The sequence below is a fragment of the Lagopus muta genome, chromosome 6 (genome assembly GCF_023343835.1).
Source record: "Lagopus muta isolate bLagMut1 chromosome 6, bLagMut1 primary, whole genome shotgun sequence".
In the NCBI taxonomy this organism is placed as follows: Eukaryota; Metazoa; Chordata; class Aves; order Galliformes; family Phasianidae; genus Lagopus; species Lagopus muta.
The window spans coordinates 25,972,978-25,990,260 of record NC_064438.1 but is presented as its reverse complement, the minus strand read 5'-3'; the positions used below and the strand labels follow the sequence as shown (position 1 = coordinate 25,990,260).

Below are 17,283 nucleotides of genomic sequence, written 5' to 3'. Positions count from 1 at the left end.
AAAATGCATTTGAGCTCAGAAATCACTGAAGTGCTTTATAAAGTTCTCTCAGTAGATGAAATAACCTTGGATCTACCCATTTTAAAAAGATGAAAACCAAACTGCCCTAAACTTACCACTGTTAATTTTCCATCATCCAAATTTCGTTTGCCCAGTTTTAGTGCAGTGCAGTCAGCCTGTAACACTTGCCCATAGGCTGTGATAGTGAGGCAAGTGCATTATTTTCTTTGCCATCTAAATAACTGCCACTTACTTCCTCACACGCTATTGCTGATCAACATCCATATCTGCAGGAGTCAGCTGAAGCAGGGGCTCTTACGCTGCTCGACTAAATCCTTTTCCTGTCATCCTTGCCAACATCCTGGAAGTACAAGTTCGTCAGCTTAAAAAAACAAGGAGAAATTACTCTGAGTATGCCTTCTTAGCTTCTAACTGAGAGCTTGTAGGGGATCAGTGAGCTATCAATGCACATTGCTACAATCTCTGCAACATAGCATCTTTTAGGAACTTTCATGCCCACACATGTTAGAAGGAGTGAATAAACAGCATAAACAGCCAGCTTCCAAAACAAAGGAAGCTTTGCTTTGAGGATGGAGGGAAGGATATTGATGTTTAAAAACCCACAGCAAGAAGTCCAGCTATTACCAGAGAAATAAGCTAGATCAATGCTATGTTACCATATCTATATTAAAAAAACCAAAATAGATCCAGGTAACAGACACATGCCCTTAACAGAGTATTCACTAACATGTATATTTAAACATTAAGAATGAAAAATATGATAAAATATGAATTACAACTGGTTTTGAGTTATAACCTACCACTGTTTCTACATGTAGCCAATTTAATTCCTGAACAGCAAGAAGCATTACGTCTTTTCCCAGCAGTTCCAGATGTATTTCGTCTAGATGTACTGCCCTCTGTCCCACCTACAACTATTCAGAAGTTCAGATGTAATACACACCCTTCAAGCACCAACTCACTTCATGCCACCTCAGCTCTGCAGCTGTTTACGTAACATCAGAAGCAGAATTCAGCTGTCTTCATTTACTGCTTGCTTGGGTTGGACACACCACCAGTGTTTCTGTAAAGCAAACAGAGCTATATAGACACCAAATACTTTCTAGAGTCTTTCTTGTACCTAAGACCTAAAATACATCGCAGGCTGGTATCTTCAAGGAGAATACTGAGAAACAGTCCTGGTAATTGCTGTGGAAAACAGAGGGAAATACAATCAGAGAGCAGAATTGCTTAAGATGACTCATAAGAGGACTCAGAGCTGCCTCCTGTGTATGAACAAACCACCAGCCTGAGCCTGGCAGCCACCACTTCGTATCAAAAAAAACCCCTCACCTCTGAGACTATTTTTAAACCTCATTTAATAAAAGGGTTTCTTAGATATATAGAGGATATTAAGTAAATAAGTTACATAGTACATTACAATCACATCAGCAAGATTGCCTTTAGTGTATTAATATTTTATAAAAAAAAGCACACAAAAAATAAATTCAGTCCAGTCTATCACAACTGTACAGCAACAGGTAAATATATTTATATATGTACATTTTTAACATGTAACAGTCTTTTAAAAGGTGCCAATAGGCAGCAAACACACAAAAGGAAGTGTCTGCTCACTTGCTAAAATAAAAGTAATATACTTTATTATAAAGCATTTATACAGTAATTACAAAGGCTGACTGCTCCTGTACAGTACACCAAAGCTTCGACTACAAATTTAAAAACAACGTAAAAAGAATGAACTCAACAAAAAAGTTTTTATCAAATCTGAACTACAAGGGGAAAAATACATATGGAGAAGCTGCAGGAAACAGATTTTTAAAATACACATTTCTATAAAAATATATGTTGTTTTTGATTCTCAAGAAGTTAAGTGTTTCTTGGGCTCAGCTGTTGATGGAATCTTGCTCTCTGGAAGAGAACTCCTCAGATGAAGCTCAGAGGCTGCCTTCACAACACTTGGCCTCACAGAGAACGAGGGCAAGAAAAGCAGCTGAACCCAAGTGAAGAATTTACACAGAAACTCACTCCTGTGAAAATCAAACAGTTTGTAGAAGCTGCTTCTTTGTCTCCTTAAAGCTTTATAAACTTTCAGACATACATTAGAAGATAAAACACAGAATGCTTGCTGGGAAAATGTGGTTGAGAACGAGGTTTCTGGCAGAGGTAATCACTGGACTAAAAGTGCCTTTGTATGAAAGCAGATGAGACAAATACAGCTCTAGTCCTCCGCACTCACATTTTGTTTAGCGTAGCATACAAATACACAGGGACTCCAAGACCGCTCCTTGAGGGAGAACTAAGCGGTGCATAAGAGCTAAGAGAGGGAGAGCTTGCTCTTTCTGGTTTAGGAAACACTTTTTTTGGATGATGACTTCAAGATAAGCTTGCTGCAAATATGAGAAACACCTTGAAGTGTCAGCTGTGTGAAATGAGAAGTTTTGTTAGCTAATCCAGACTCCATGAATTCCATCACTAGTTTGGGAGTAACAGATGGGTTACCTTTAAGCTTCAGAATGTCTCTCTTCTCCCTGCCTTCAAAGCAGCTGCCATCCTGCCTGGCCTAGCTGTCTGTGCAGCTGTTCTGGGGCCTCCAGCTTACAGAAGTGAGTTCTCCAGGGTACTGCAGCCTATTCAGCTAAGCCACTCCAATTTTAAATGGAAAAACATCCAATACATTAAAATGCAGAGTTGCTCTTGCAGCCAGACAGCAGAACACCTGTAGCTATATCAGATATGCATCACGACTGCATGCTTTACCTAGTAGTTATATATACACCATCTTATAAAATGGAGATGCTATCCCATGCAGAGCACAAATCTAAAGGCTGAATGAATCTATCTGTAAAGGGCAGACTACACAGGCAGAAAGGCAAAAAACACACAACCAGAGCAAAACGTGACCACTAGCCCAATCTCTCACAGCATCTCTGCAACACCCGGAGCTGGCATTGAGATCCAGCTGGGCGATGGCTTGGAAATACAGCAGCCTCTGTGAGCTGTACGACAATCTGCAGTCTCACCTTGCACTGTAAGGGACAAATTATCAGCACACAGCTACAGAGCTGCAGCCCTTATCTTCTATTTGTTCCCAGACAAAGGACAGCTAGCACAAAGAGACATGCTCCTTTTCCAACTCCACTTGGGAGTGCACAGCACTTTTTTCTAGATTAACAGCAAGAGTAGCGAGAATTGAGTTCTGTGAAAGTGCTTTCAAACAGAAAATAATCTGCACAGGACTTTCGAGTGGACAAGTTGTCAGAACATCAGAACAGACTGATTTTTTTTTTTAAATCATAATTGGAATAACACAGCCTTAAATTAACACTGTGCTGCAGTGAAGAGCCACTTAAGTAATTTTCCCCTATGCACAATACTGTAATTCATTCCAGATCAGACAAATTCACTTCAAACACTTTGTCCACAGCAGATGGGAGATTATTTTTTTCCCAGTATTTTTCTGTATTTGTCTGTTTGCTTTTGGAAACAACTCTGCCACGCTTTGCTAGTTGGCATGATCCAATTCAGATGCCAGGTACTCTCCAAACTGCTTCTGTAAGCAGGTGGGCAGCAGGTTTAGTGCTGCTTGTTTTTAACTAAGACACTTAGAGAAACATTTTCGCTCATTATCATGACAGAAAGTTTTCTGATGGCTACCAGCAATACAGAAACACATTTGTTGCCACTTACTTGTAATACCTAACTGCTTTTGGTCAGCCCCACTAACCCATGCTTGTAGCAGCCATGCTATCCTCAGAAAAAGCCCTGCTCAGATTTTCTTCCATCAACAGGCCTCTCTGTAACATCTCGCTGTTCTCTGCTGCTGCAGCAGAGTGGGAGAGAAATCATCAGTACTGGATTTGGTGTGTAACGAATACATAGTTTCAGTGCAATTAAAGACAATTTCTTATTTTTTCTTAGCACCTCAATTGCTTACACTTCTTAAGAGGCAAAACTTATTGATTGCCTAAAGCAGACAGAATCAGTAGATCTGCCCTTTTAGAACACAGTAATAATGCTTGCCTTAAAACATTATCATGTCTAGAAAGATTACATTGGTACTTAAAGCAATAACACGATTTACTCTTTAAATCTTTGCATTGGATTTCACCTGTTAGTCATCTGCCACTGTAATTTGCTATGCAGTATCTAAAAGTACAGTCACCTTGAAAATTGCTGAGGGCCACTGCTAAGTGTTGGCTCATTGTTAAACCAGCGTCCTTGAAGAAACTAAAAGTACTGGGAGAAATGGCAGTGTTACACAGAGTGCTATGGTAAAACAGAGGCACGTGTGAACTTCCTGTCCATGCAGAGAACAGCTCACAACTACAAACTGTGCATCTGTTTTCTGGGAGGACATGCAATTCTTCTTCTAGTTCATCACCCCACTTTCTAGCTGGGACTACACTGCTGTTCCGCACTTTCCCTCATTTTTTCCTAAACAACTGCTCCTGATCACTGTCTGAAACAAGACATGAAGCGAGCCATTGGTTTGTCCGGATATGAACAATACGTTGTTGGTTGTTTTTTTTGTTTTTGTTTTTTAAAGGATTAAATAGTTGATTTTTATTTTACCACGGATAGTGAAAGCATTTCCTAAAATAGTTCCATTACCCTTATTTTAGTTACCAGGTTTAGGCAGACTTCTTCTTCAACCTCAACAATCTTCATTTTTTGCCTTGTTTCTCAATGAGTGCATTTCCACCTCTATCTCTATTTCTTCATTCTGTCCTTCCAGGACTTCCCAGATTTTTTAAGTAACTGTACATCATACTGCAGCTGAGATCAGTACTCCAGGAAATGCATTCATCACAACAGCATCTACATTATTTTAAACCCCTTACATATATATAATTTTTTTTTTTTTCCACAAGCCCTGCATGTTTCTGAGCTGATGCTCTGCCCTGCAGGTCTCAGGATCTGGAAACTACTGGCAACTTCCCAGAAACATACTTCAGAATTTTAACTGCATCATCACTTTACACTGGAATTAATCCCAGCAGTAGAAGTGAACCGTGAGTTCCAGTTGCTTCACTGGCTGTCCTGGCACAGCCAGTGCTAAAGCTTCAGCTCTCACTGAGGGCCCCAGGATAGCGGCAGACAAGCTTTTTCTCCAATTTACAAAAGGAAAAAGATAATAACACTGAAAATCTTAATAGGAAGACCAATACACTTAAGCGTCTCTTTAACGATAAGTAGCTTTCAGTTCTTTGCAGTTTATGAACGGATTGTAATAGTTTGTGACATGCCATCTGCTTCCATAGTCTTGTCAGCAAGACCCAGGGACATGCAGTAGTCATTCCAATATACTGACAGGATCACCTGGTTTTATTAGGAATGGAAATACAGCATTGGTAGGAAATCAAATGCAGATGGGCAGAATTGTCAACACTGGAAAAAAAGTGCAGTCCTTATGATAATGCTACTAGTTTTAAGAGTAGTAACTGTTTCTGTTAAGTCTATAAAAAGGCATATGTATGACAAGAAAATATGGTACAATACACAGCCTCCCAGACTTGGACAGCATGACCATGGTTGCATAAAACTACCTGGAGCAGGAAAAGAGGACCAGATGGCATGCTAAGTCAGATCCGTTTTCCATTGGCAACTTGACAAGTAGATACACTACCTGAAATTCATCTAGCAGCCCGAAGAGCCAAATAAACAAACAAACAAAAAATCATTAAAAAAAAAAATAAATCAGCACACTTCATGTGCAGTAACCCACCCAGATCTCTGCTTGGCCACGCACCACAGGAGCAGCATGCATGGGATGCAACACGCTATTGGCACCCAGAAATTGCTGCCTCCACACACTGCACTGAAGGAGCCAGAACAGGGAGCTGAGACAGATCGACTGTAAGAGCAAGGAAGTGATCTGATTCTCTACATCTTTATGAAGTAATGATGAAGTGGGCTATTGAGATGCACAGACCAATCCCGTGCAGTTTATGTCAGCAGGACTCCTCTTGCATCTTCTTAACTTTCATTTACCAGCAGGCTTTTGGTGGCTAGACTTTTTTTTTTTTTTTTTTTTTTTGCCATTAGCACATGTCAGTTGTGAAGGAAAAGTCAGCATTTCAGTCAGCCGAAGGGGCGACAGTGGATAACACAGCAGGCACGGCTGCCCAGCCACTTGCATGGAGGTGAAAAGCCTCCTGCATATGCAGTCACATACTGTCTGACAGGAAGTATTTGGAAAACAAGGGCCCCACAAATATAAGCTCTCAATGGCAACAGTTTCAGAAGATAAATGAAGGCTGCCACAGGAAATAAATGGATGTGCTGAGAGGTAAGAGCCATTCACAGGGAGATTTAAGGAGCTTGATAGAGATGAGAGTTCATTCCTCCCATCTCTGGGATGCACACAGTCTAACACGCAGACAAGGTCCATATTCACTTTCACAAAACAAACTTGCTCCCATTTAACCAAAGTCAAACCCAACAGTTTTCATTTCAAATTGCACTTGTGAAACCCAGACTACCTTCCAAGAAGTTAATCAAAGGCTAACTATTTTGTTTTCCACTAGGAGACAAACCCACAAGGCCTGTGACAACTTAAATCCCTCAGGATACCTTACACCCATTGCTGAGTTCTTAATAGCATGAAAGAAAACCACCTCAGGGTTCGTTGAAAAATAAAACTTCCTCTCAGAATGAGGAAGCACATCTTGCTCATCCCACTTTGCATTTTTGTGAAACAGAGGCCAAAACCACACACCATCTTTCCACAAAACTTGCTGGCAGCCAGAATAAATGCTTAGAAAGGCAGGAAAGTGTAACAGGAAGAATAACTTGCTAAGAAAGAAAGCATCTAGAAATCACCAGTATCACAGTAACTGGATACAGTCACCACAGAGCAGAGCACCATTTTCTAACTCTGGTCTGGAAACCATTATATCCAAGAATCTTGTTATCATAATTTCTGACAAGAACAAGAAGAGAGGTCATACTGACCCAAGAGAACTTACTTCCACTGCAGGTGACGTTGCTTAATTGTGTACCTCAGATACGATTATAAATAGAAATTTTTTTTTTTTTTTTTAAATCCAAGCTGAAAAAAATCTTCTTGTCTGCCACTCTGGTTTGGTCAGTATTGGCAAGATGAAGTGGAACGTGTGGCACAAGAAGGCCTGCAGCACTGAAACTGAGACCTGATGGTTCAGGTCAGAAAAGCGCAAGCAAAAAAACGTGAAACCACTGAGAGGGTGATAGGTCCAGCCTTGCTACTCCCTCCATTTCTAGCTCACTGCTATATTTCTCCATCTTCATCCGAGCTCCCACTGCTGCTTCCACTGCTGCTTTCCCCACTCTCACTGCTCTCTTCCTGCTGGGCCTGGCTGTGGGCTGCTGCTGCTGCCGCCTCTGCTGCTGCCGCCGCCTCTCTCTCTTGCTGCTTCAGTGCAGCTGCCTTCTTCTCCTGCTCCGCATGGCTCTTCATGTGAGCACTGCGGCTCTTCACCTTGTAGAACACCCTGAGGAAATATAGGTGCATTAGCATAGGTCTCACTTACAGCTTTCTCCTCCATTAATTCACTGAAAGAGCTTTCCATAGCTCACAAACCCTCAAGTTTGTGAGCTTCAGCATGTTGGTACTGCAACAAAACATGTACAGCAAACACCACTTCTGCCTCAGCATGTGCCAGTGCACTGGTTGAAGTATTAGCAGAAGATCCTGAGCATCCTTGAGATACTTGCTTTGTTTCTTAATATATTTTCTAAATTCAGAGGCAACACTGGCATCTGAAACGCACGTGTGGCTGCTTAACACAACAGGGCCCCACTTTTTAGCCATTCCCCCTACACCACAAAAAAAAAACAAACAATAAACATGGAAGTCAACAGTCAGTTGCCATTCCAGACACTTATGCACACAACTGGAAACATTTGAGCTTTTTCCTCCCAATTCTGCGCTACCATAATCTATCCCTCTATTGCTCACCATTAACAATTTTGAATTGACATCTAATGTCACAAGACAGGTTTACAAACCCTTGCCTGCTCCTTCTCTGCCAGCAGCCAGGGTCAAGTCTTACCCATCTGCCTTCTAACAGCTCTAACCTTTCCAGTACAGTGTGCTCTCTGAGGACACAGCGACAATATACCTTTTCAGGATCAGCTAAGTCCCAGACATAGCAACAATTTGTTAACAGCCCTTGTGATACAACTAGATGGAGATCTCATTTTCTTGCCATCCAAATACTACACACCACTGCAATGCAGGCAGTGTCTCATGCTATTTGAAGAATGGCCAGAAGGTAATTAGCCAAGTAGAAGTATCTTAATATCAATATACCTCTGATATGAAAGACATCTCAAAGCCATAAATTGTTAAAAACAAACAAAAAAAAACACCGTAAAAACCCCTTATTTGCAAGATTAAGTAGGGTTCATTAAAATTATTGCCAGTCTCTCCAGCCTGCCCCACTGTAATTCCACAACTACTGCTGGAAGCTAAGTTCTCTTACCTGCCACACTTTTTACATGGAAATGTGTTTTCTGTGTTCTGGATTTTACTGGTAACATCTGATTTTATCTTGTGTTTTCGCCGCCTTCTCTGCACGGGAGCAGGAATAAGCTTTCGAGGCTTCATGGTCGTCTCCCTCGGCCTTCTTCCAATTCTGCCTGTAACAGTTGCCTCTCGACTCCTTATATTGGCATCATTGGCCTTTGGAGAGAGGGAAATGTAAGGCAAACAAACCAAAACCCACTTCTCACTGTGGTCCTATGTTTACATCAACTATAAATAATTAACTTGGGTTTCCCTGCCTTACTCATCTCAGTTCTTCCAGAATGGCACACAGTCTTGTTACCAGCAACACTCTAAACTACCTCAGCCCAGCCCTTGTTCTGGAAGAAGGCAGAGACTTTTAAACCTTGAACTGTTGACCTCATATTTTCTAAACTACTTGCAGAGTGAAGGTAGTATAAAAAGCACAACATGCACAACGCAGCACTTACTATTAAATCATCTTGTAGTGTCTGTTCATCTTTGAGAAGGAGCGTGCTCTTCTTTCTGTTATCAAACCCTTCCTCTGCCTCCTCTTCCTCCTCTTCTTCATCTTCCAAGTGCCCCTGTTCTTCACTGAAAAAGTCCCTTCTGAGAGGAAGAACACGTGCAAACCTGTGGGAACTCTTTACCAGAAGATAAAGGAACTGTTAACCTTGGTGTCTGCAAGTAAATGTCATTATGTGACACAGGACATATAACCTTATAAGCTTATAAGTCTGAACTCTGCACTGGCCAGCCTATTTTTGGTCCTGATTCTACTACCAAACAAGACAGCACACAAAATCAAACTTAGCGCCATAGCCCAAGAGAGAGGAGAGAAATTTAAGAAATTACCTTGATGTCAACTTCAGCTTCATCTCGCGCAGACTTTTCATGAGCAACATCTATGTCCCCAAAAATTAAGGTCCCATTCCGACCAATTTTCACTTGTTTCTTATACGTGTAGTAGAATTCCACACACTGAGCCACTGTCTTGGTTTTTATCTGGTGTTTGGAAAACATAAAAGTACAATAGATTACATGATTTTAAGAAGGCTTATAAACAATCACTAAGGGTGCAGTAAATACACTTTGTGTCTTAATCCCACTACAACTGCTCTTAAACCCTTGTTTCCCATGTTCTCTTCTTCTGTCTGCCCACCCCAGCCTACAGCTCATTCCTTACCACCAATGCTATTCATTTTGAGGAATGCAAGACCAGCTTCCCAAAGAAAAGCTGGCCAATGTAAAGGTGACGAAACCTGGCACTTTGTGTATTGCACTTCTTAGCCTCTGAAACATTCCAATTGAGCTGTCTGGCTTGAGAGCAGCCTTTCAGTTTTATGGGAGTTTTATTTTACAGCAGCACTTCGGAGAAGACCAGAGTAGAATACCGTTCCAAAAATGGAAAGGAAGGTTTACAGCACTTTCCCATTTTGGCCACATGCATTTCATACACATGTAGCAATAGACAATTATCAGTACAGATCTATGACCATCTATGTATTCTCTATCAGGAACTATTTCAAAAGTTTGGAAGTATATTCTTAATTTCTGGGCTTTTACAACTTCAATGCATTTTGGATGTTTTATTCAGAGAAAACAAATGCAGCTCCCAATTCTATGCTCTCAGTCCTTCAAGTGCTTTCCTCCCACTGAGGTGTCACACCTCATGGAAAACACATACAAACGATCATTTTAAATATCAATGTAACAGCAAACAGCACAAAAGGATGCATCATTCACGTATCCTTCTTTGGTCCTTTTCATCAGCAACAAGGATGTGTTTCTATTTAGTTTTATAAGCAAGTCCTTTAAGCTGTACTGGAACATTACCAGCACTCTATAAATATGCCCCGTGGAAGCGATATCTGCACTGTGTGGACTAATGGAGGCAATGCAGAAAGTACAAGGGTTGAGTAAACAACAACAGCAAAAAAAAAATAAAAAAAGCCAACCCAATCCAACCACTGTTGTTCTAGCCATCTCTGGTGAGATTGTGCTGTGCTGGATTATAACGTTTCTACAAAATCTTCTGAGTGCTTAATATTGAGGTTTCAGAAAAAAAAATCAGGATTTAATCTCGTGTATTAAATGTTCAAACATTAGAAGATATCACTGCCATTAAAAGACAGCAACACTAAAACACTCACCAGCTTTTGGACTAAGAAAAAATCCTTCTTGTAGATTGCAATGCCTTTGTTGAAAAGCTTCTTTTCAGCAACTTTCCAACTGTCTGATCCTGTAGATAAAAAAGTTGCTACTAAGTCCTTGCAATTTCAAATGTTAACTCTATGTACTTTTTCTTCAAATTCCCTTTAAATAAAAGGAATGCACACATAGAAGGGTACAGTCTCACTTTGCACCTAATCCTACATAACTACAGGCTGGTGTTAACCCATCCCTTACTGTTTTGCTTTGGCCCTTCTCTGATCACTTCATTTTAGATCTAGTATTCATCCCTTCAGGTTAACTCAGTTCAGCTCGCTAAAACCAGCTAATTAGAAGAACTACAATGTTTTCCAACAAAACAGCAAGCTTAACAGACACACTCTGTGGTGGCCCAGTCGTTACATTTGATTAAAAAAAAATGGTAGGGGGAGGAGAACAGGAACTTCTCTTTCAGCAGAAATCCACAATAGCAGATGAGATGTAGCAGCAAACTGTACTCTGACAATTTATAACATCCTAAATATGTCAGTATTCTATCATACCTGCCTCCAATAACAAACATTCCAGAATCTCCTCCTCCCTTATAGATATGCCAAAGCAACAGCATTACAGTAGCTATGTGTAATAATGAATAAATGCAATTTCTTTACTTTCTAGCAGGTCTAAAATGTCTCTCTCCCACTTTGCATCAGGACTCTCAAGCAGCTAGGGTCACCCTAGATCACTGAACTTCACTAGTGTCACACAGCCTGACAATTCCTAATTAGGTATGACACTAAAAAGATAGTTTATGGCATGTACATTTCACAGAAACAATGACAGGTATCAACAGTTGGCTGAGCTCTTCACCTCCTAGCTTTCTTCAGCAAGCTTCAGACCTCTTCCCTCATACCCCTTTCTTAACCCCACCGTATGGAAACCATGCCAAAGAGGCTGTGCCCAAGGTTGCCACAGTCTTTCCTTTATGAACTAATCATTCTGCATTCGCCGTGGTTTAGTGTAAGGAATCAGATTCCTTTTTCCCCTCGTAAAGGAAACCAAATAGACACATATGCAAATTCACAGATGCACATATTCTGAGAGATGAAGTGTTTCTTACATTGTGTCATGATTTGCACATGCGAAATTCCTGCCAAGCCATCATCTGACTTACTAGGGAGAAGCGTTGCTTTTAATTCTTATCATGTTACAAGACTGCCCCAGAAGAATAGAAAACTATGGAAGAATTCCCTTAAGACATATAGGCAACACAGTTATTCTGGTTAGCAAACCTGTGTAGTGATAATCTGCCAGTGGATGGGTAGGTGATCGTACTGGCCCTTTCAATAGCAGCTTGGTCAGAGCTCCCTAAAATAAACAACACAAAATTTTTAAATAAATAGATAAATAAATAAATAAATCAGGTAATTGTCAATCCATTCCTTTCTGGTAAACTAACTGAAAAGACGTTCTTCTCTTTTTCCTACATCACAGTTAATACCTGTGACATGAAATGGGACAATTTTAAAATCACATACTTTGCAACACTCAGAAAGATCAATGCAATGGAATGGTGATACAAAAGAAGTAATGACAAAGGGACTAGCACGATAGAAAGGCGTTACGAAAAAAAGTGTTCACCCATCTCTGAGGATCTATGCTCACAATAGAAACTCCATAATGGAGGGATCTCCAACCAGAGATCCTTCCCCGCTGGCACTCAGCCCTTAAATGGGGTCTAAGAGAGGCGCAGCCAGGCTCCACCCCTTCTGGTCACACAGCTAATTGCCTTCACCTGTGCTTCCAGGGCTGACCTGGTCCTTTCCCCAGGTGCTCAATCAGTGGTTCAGGCCATGACTCAACAGTTACCATAGAACTGTCCACTAAATTCTGGATACCAATGACAAGTGGTAAGCCTCTCCACTTACATTTAAAACAATGTTTAAAATTCGTTAGGCAGTCTCATCTTACTCAGTCTACTAGATTGACACTCTGTTAAAAAGTCAAAAGTTTGAGGCTTGAAATATGAACACTAGGGAATGAAGATGGTAGTGTACATCAGGAAGAACATTTTAGGGACAGCAGCATCTCCAAGAGACGCTAAGCGATGTGAACTAGAAGCAAAGGACAGATTTGTCAAATAACAGCTCACCTGGCCTTTGTTAAAACCTTTCACCACGTCAAGACAAAAAGGTGGAAAGACTCACCAGAATGCTTCCCTTTTCTTCATGTAAGAAATGCAGTGCCAGCTCCTGGTTGGTTCCACCTCCAGGAAAAATGCTTGAGCAGGCAGCAGCTAGCAGGCTTTCCACTATTCACAAAGAGATAGCAAACAAATTCAGATAAGAAGATTAAAATTGAGTTTCCTAGAGAATTCACATGACTAATTAGATTTTTTGAAGCAGGATTAGAAATAACAGAAGATAAAACCAAAATGATGAATGACCTTGCAAATTTATTTGGGTCAGATTTGGACAAAGGAATTAATTAGACTGCAAAGTCACAGAGCAGAGTGCCATAAGCAGCACTAATTACATATGGAGTTTTGTTTTTGTTTTACCAACTCTCATGTCCTGTAATGTCTTCCAATCTCCCTTCACCTCAGATTTTTTTTAATCCCCCCTCTATTCTATCATCTATACCAAGTTTTCATTTCATAACACCGTTTTTTCTTTTTAAGAAAAAATTCTTCTTCTAAAGACCACCCACACTCCCTCTTCAGTATCTATACATGCCACAGCCTGTGTGCACCAAAAGCAGACAGTTACTCAGCCTGCTAACTAGCGGACACAGCTCCTGATACCTCCTGTTTGATGTCTACAACTTGATTTTCCCAAATACTATTATGTCTAGAGCATCTGTTTAAAAGTTGACTACGCTTGACGAGGAAGTTTCATTGAATGCAAGTCTCTCTTTGACACGTAATAATGGTCTCACTTTATCTCAATAGATAAATAAAATGCCTATCAACCTCCCAGCCCCCACACACAATCCAGAAAAATAAGTTTTACTCCTAAGATTGCTTTCAAGACCACTTATGTATGCCATGATAACTGGAAGATCTATTTGAAGTTATGCCTACAGTAGACATGTAGTTAACTCTACCTCAGCTATGGCACTCAGCCCTATGTACCAGCCTTCCACATTCTTACCATTCTGTTGGGTGACTCTGTTGGTTTCCAGGTCGTCCCATGGCTGCCACACCAGCTCTGCTTTATGTTCATCAGCTGCTGCTAGAGATCTGTCTTGGAGTGAAGGGATTTCTGCTTGAAAGCGAGTTCCAACATTTATACGCCTGCAGAAAAGATAAGTCACAGTCAGGTAATTTCTACAATATCCAAACAGTCTCATCTCTTGTAAAAATGCCAATTATGGAGAAACCAAATGCAGCAGGCTCTGTCATATAGCAAGAACAGCTTTCAGGTATTGTGCATTACAACTGAGAAGATAAGAGGTTTTATATTCACTGTCAGTTTCCATTGTCTTATTGATCAACAGTAGTTGGAACTGCACTTAAAGTAGGATCTCCTAATAACTGCTCAGAAAACTTCCTTGGCAGTAGGTGATGGTGTGATAACATTCAGGTATAACTAATGTAACAGAGGAGCTTTATGCAGAACATCATATACTGCCTGTCATTTTCCCCAAAACACGATCTCTAGCTCCAGTCAAAAGTAAAGTGCTAGGGATGTTGTCTAGCAGCATGGCATGGACTGGGGATAACAAAGGCAGCTGAAAACATCCCACCTGTAATGCCCACAGTTTTAAGTATTTCAGGGTGTCTAGAAAACAGATTCAACAGAATAGATACTGCTTCTGAAAAGTAATTCAATTTCATATATACTGAGGGTGGAAGCTGCATGGAGAATAAAGAACCCTAGGAAGAACTCAGTTTGGTTTTGAGTGTTTTACAGGTATAGAAACCTATTAAAACTATAGTTTTCCACTTATTTACCTTTCTTGAATATCTACTTTCACCTTCTTTGAATATTTTGTTGAAAAACGTGATATTGACTGATTATGTTGTTGGTCAGATGCAGCATGAGAGCAAAACAAAAAGCAAGAGATTTCATGCAAGATTGAGAAAACCTCACTAAAGGGAAAAAAAGCAAAACAAAAAACATTGATACATTCTCATTTCAGCACACTAATGGACTGCAAAATGATATCCGTATGGAATATTCTGCTCACTGTAATTAGTCTCACTTATTAGTATGGCATGCAGTTTTACAGTGGAAGAAAAGGTATGGTTACTGACCCACCCTAGAAGGGATAACTACAAGCAACTGACTTTGCTGTCAAGTGGAAACATAAGAAGTCTGTTAACACTTAGGGAAATTTGGTAGATTTTGTGTCCCCAGGCACAAATGAGGCTCTTCTGGCCTCATTTGTGAGAGGGAAAGTAGTGGCTGAAGAACCAGAAGAACGCAAGCTAGGAGGGATATCTCAGAAATGACCTTTTATCCTAAAACCAAACGTAGATTTATTGTGTCCCTATGCAGTAAGAGCCTACAAGTATTGCACCTGCAAAGAAAACCAGATTTCCATCACAAAAGCTGATCAGTTACTTACATAATCTGAACTAACCTGGCCTGCTCCAAGTAGGGGCTTGGACCAAGTGACCTCCCAAGATCCACTGCAGCTAAGTTATTCCATGACTCCTTTAACATGAAAGCCTAGATTTCAGTATAGCAAAAGCTACTGCCCGTAATCAGTGCTGCTGGGACATCCTGTGGTACAATTACATGTGGCATCATTCAGAACTGAGGCTAGCTGAGGAGTGACTACAAGGAAGACTTGAAAGGAACTGAACTTCAAGACTCTTAAGACATGCAGATCTGTGACACCAGCTGCCTATTAATCTATTTCCCAAGTAGAAGAATTAAGCTTCATTAGTACATTTCCTATTCCAAATCTCTGCAATCAAATAACCTTTTAAGAAGCATTAGCAGAAGGTCTGACAAAGCAAGCAATTAAGAAAACAATATGTGGCAATCATAAGTTACAATCAGCTTTTAACAGAATCAAGAATACAAACCAAGGGATCAAATTGTACTTTTTTTTTCCTTAAAAACAAAAAATAATTTTAAAAATGTTTCCTGCCATCCTTTCTATAAAGAAAGCAGATATGTCTACACAACAGACCACAACACTACTACATAATTAGCAGGGAAGTAGTAAACGAATTACTTTCACAACACAAAGTGACACTACCTTGTGATTTTAAAATGTAAAGTTCTCTAATCTGCCTAAACATCTATTCACTGTCTTAAGATAACAAGACAGCTCTTTGCACACTAATGCAAGTTCATTTTCTTTTGTCAAAAGGAAGTTAAAAGTCACCATGATTTGAATTTTATAGTAACAAATTTGAAACATTTCATCCACAACTTAATCCACAGCCAATAGTATCATGCAATGGTGATCAAGATCTACTGAGAAAACAAAAACATCTGTTCTGGAAGAGGTTCACTTCAACCAACAACAAAACAATGAGTTAAGCTATTGTCAAAACTGATTAAAAACAAACCAAAACGAAAGGTGTGCTTGTTTATGAATTTGATCTGCTGTTGGTGAGATACAAGATACAGGAGCAAAGAAATAGTGATTATCTGCTTGAGTTGTTCTGGAGCCAGACCCTGGGCCCAGAGGGAATTTGTGAAGGTGACAAGAATAACCTGAGTTTATTTGCAATTGCAATAGGTTCCAATCAGCTCACGACAGCCAGCTGCCAAAAATGTACAAAACCTGAACTTCCAACAGGCAGGAGAGAGAAAGGGAAAAAAGTCCTATAAGTTGACAGCAAATGCTACAGCTAATCTTTAAAACGTGGATAATTTTTGAAGTAGAAGACAACATATTTATTTGGAGATGGTCTAATTAAATTTCAAACATTAGCAAGATACACTACAGTTAGAGCAGAGATTCCTGACTGTAAGGAGTTGGGTATGTAGAGCCACATGAATGTTACTTCACACAGCTATCACCATGCTATACATCTTTATGCTTAGATTTTGCAAGAGTTCAAACAAAATTGGAACTACCTTGCTGCAGTTCTGCAGGAATTCATTCTGACAACATTCCTGAAATTTACAAGAGCTGTACAGAGACACTTGCAGCTTCGCTTTTCCTGACAGGTTTAACAGGACTGGCACCAAGCCTAAAATCATAATTCCAGTTTCTCTGTTTCCAAACTGTGTTCCCTAGTGCCACTGGGTTTTAATATCTGAGCTTTCCCAGCATACAAACAGCTAAAAAGATTAATTAAGCTTATTAGTTCTGGCCACACTGCATGCAAATGGCTACCATGCTTTCAGACTGAGCTGGTCTAAAAGGGAACAAAACCATGTTCACATTTGTGCTGAAGCTAATACCTGCCACAGGGATAACCTGAAATCTGCGGAGCCCATCTGAAAGCTACCTACATTTGTCCTTATTCTTCTTTATTCTTTCACTAAAAGAGTGTTATTTCCCCACTCTCAAACAATTATAGATCTTCCAAATAAGTGTATATAACAAAACAAGAGAGACTCACCTAACTCACTCTGCTGACCAATACTAAAAAGTAGGTAAAATCACCAGAATTAAAAAGTGCATTTGCCCAAATGTTATTTATTGCACAG

General features: G+C 40.1%; 1 protein-coding gene across 13 annotated transcripts in view; it reads right to left on the bottom strand.

The window, feature by feature from the left end:
* Positions 1-4,827: 4,827 nt before the first annotated feature.
* The window catches only part of MIDEAS (mitotic deacetylase associated SANT domain protein), a 63,025-nt gene continuing 50,569 nt past the window's right edge, over positions 4,828-17,283 (bottom strand). For all 13 annotated transcript variants that reach the window (XM_048948512.1, XM_048948511.1, XM_048948521.1 and 10 more), the window contains 8 exons: positions 13,813-13,955; positions 12,868-12,971; positions 11,953-12,028; positions 10,663-10,751; positions 9,365-9,514; positions 8,980-9,153; positions 8,487-8,686; positions 4,828-7,493 (listed from right to left, as the gene is read on the bottom strand). In XM_048948512.1, the coding sequence (XP_048804469.1) occupies positions 7,271-7,493; positions 8,487-8,686; positions 8,980-9,153; positions 9,365-9,514; positions 10,663-10,751; positions 11,953-12,028; positions 12,868-12,971; positions 13,813-13,955 (1,159 nt within the window). In that variant the 3' untranslated portion in view covers positions 4,828-7,270. The remainder of the gene's footprint in view (positions 7,494-8,486; positions 8,687-8,979; positions 9,154-9,364; positions 9,515-10,662; positions 10,752-11,952; positions 12,029-12,867; positions 12,972-13,812; positions 13,956-17,283) is intronic.